This window comes from Tupaia chinensis, unplaced genomic scaffold (genome assembly GCF_000334495.1).
Source record: "Tupaia chinensis unplaced genomic scaffold, TupChi_1.0 Scaffold000002_1, whole genome shotgun sequence".
Taxonomy (NCBI): domain Eukaryota; kingdom Metazoa; phylum Chordata; class Mammalia; order Scandentia; family Tupaiidae; genus Tupaia; species Tupaia belangeri.
Window position 1 is genome coordinate 5237283 of NW_006159428.1, and position 2172 is coordinate 5239454.

The 2172-nt window shown below is 51.9% G+C and overlaps 1 protein-coding gene across 1 annotated transcript in view; it reads right to left on the minus strand.

Moving 5' to 3' along the window:
• The window catches only part of SBSPON (somatomedin B and thrombospondin type 1 domain containing), a 35351-nt gene extending 33185 nt beyond the window's left edge, over positions 1-2166 (minus strand). The window contains exon 1 of the mRNA XM_006139800.1: positions 1903-2166. Coding sequence (XP_006139862.1) covers positions 1903-2116 — 214 coding nt within the window. The 5' untranslated portion in view covers positions 2117-2166. The remainder of the gene's footprint in view (positions 1-1902) is intronic.
• Between the last annotated feature and the right edge of the window lie 6 nt (positions 2167-2172).

The window sequence follows — 2172 nt, forward strand, 5'->3', positions numbered from 1 at the left end:
GGAAAGAGGCTTATCAAAAAGAATAGCACTATTCATAGGTAAATCATTAGCTTTCAACCAGGGCCAAAAAATATCTTGTTTTTCAATCAACTGTGTTCTTTCAGCATCAGGCCTGGGTGGACAGGCCATGGGCCAGTGGCTTCTTCAAGCAGCAGAGGCAGGAGTGTTTCTCTCCATTGGGCACCAGGTAGGCTCCGGAATCACAGAGCCCTGGGAGTTCTCCCTAGAAGATGCTGAGAATCCCACATGCTGGGATCTTGGGCTCAACGGCTAACATATGAGGGGTCTTCAAAAGTTCATGAAAACACATACTATGAAAAAATTGCAGGGACCAGCAGTTAGCGTAATGGCTATGTCGCTGAACTCTCATGTAGTCGACTGCAGTTTAAGTCCTGGACCCGGTGGCTTAAACTCACGTTGGGCACATGTGTGTGCATGCCCAAGATCCCGAGAGGAGAATGGAGGAGAAGGGACTGCGGCGTGGCCATCCTCCCTGGGGGGTGATTTCTCGCTTTCTGTCTCTCTGTCTCTGTCTTTCTGGCGAGCGCACATGCCCTATAGCAAAAAAAAAAAAAACAAAAAAAAACAAAAAAAAACCTCTCCCCCCAAAAAATACAAAAAACTGCATGGATTTCAATATATTTGCACTAAAATAAGCTTGCACTTTAATTCTATTTCTACTAATTTATTGTTTCTAGAGGGCACATATACTCATCAGAGAGAGACACAGAGACAGAGAGAAAGAAAGTTAGCACTCCCCATGGAAAACGATCATGAATGCCTTCACCTTCATCTCTCCCTGTGTTCAGAATTTGGGGCACACACATGTGTACTTGGTATATTTTTCAAGCAGCCAGGTCCAGGATTCAAACTGCATAGCCAGCCATGTGGGATCTAGCTGCCCCAACCACCAGGCCATAGAGTCAGCCCATCGTGAACTTCTTTTTAACTTTGAAGTTCCTCAGGACGTAGTGCCTTTGGAGTGGCGTGATTAACAGACAGCAAGGCTACTTTTATTCGGAGCTGGTTTCTCTTAGGCACGCCTTGCTCTTCAGGATGGTGACACTCACAGTTTCTTTATCTTTGAATTCAATTAAAACAACACTTTGCTGTCACGCCTTGCTCTTCAGGATGGTGACACTCACCGTTTCTTTCTTTATCTTTGAATTCAATTAGAACAACACTTTGCTGAGCCCCTTGCAAGGGCAAAGGATCATGAGACTCTGTGAGAAATTCAAAGGTGAAAAATACGGACCCCAAAGGAAAACCAGGAAGATGAAAACATAGTAGGGACCTTGAGATAAAAAATCTTTATATGCTACATTGATAAAATCGAGTTCCAAAAATATACTGAACACCTCCTACGAGGTGGGGGAGATCCGTCCAGAGCTGAGGGGGGACTTCAGTCCTCCCAAGAACTTGCCCTCCCCGGCACAGGGTGGGATCCTTACTCATCTGTGCCCTTGTGACCGCCCACCAGCCCCTCAGAGTCCCTGAGAAATAACAGAATGACTGCTGGAGCCTGGCCCAGGGGCGTGCCATGGAACCTGGCGGTGCCATCTCCCCAGGCGGGAGGTGGCCCTACCCTGTTGGAGTTCTTGAGTGGGAGAAGTGGCCCATGGCCTTCAGAACAAGGTTCCAGCCCTTCTATCCAGCTCTGCTGGGGAGCGGGGCCTGGAAATGGCTGTCTACATAGAAGCACTGGGAGACTCCTGAATGGAGAGGTCGGGAGAGCCTGATGGAGTCAAGGGTTCAGCTGGATGGAGAGGACTGGGAGACCCTAGGATGGATGGAGCTAGGTGCACCTGGATGTGTAGTGGGGACCTGCGGAACGCCTGGCTCAGGGGCTGCAGCCCGGGCTCAGTGGCCTTTCCGGTGCCCCACCCTTTGCCGGCCACCCACCTGGGCACGCCCTGTCGTAGTCAAAGCAGCAGTCCCCGGTGAGGCGGCAGGCTTGGTCGCAGAAGCATGTCCCGTAGACCCTGTCCAGCCTCCAGCCCCGGACGAAGCAGGCAGGGTCCCGGCCCGGGCAGCAGCGCCCAGCCTCGGCACAGCCGGCCAGGGTTCCAGGCCACAGGCGCGCCAGCGCGCAAAGCACCATCCACAGGGTCCTCATGACCAGTGCTCCCGCGACGCCTGCGACGCCACAGACCCTCGGGGCAAGTGCGCCGC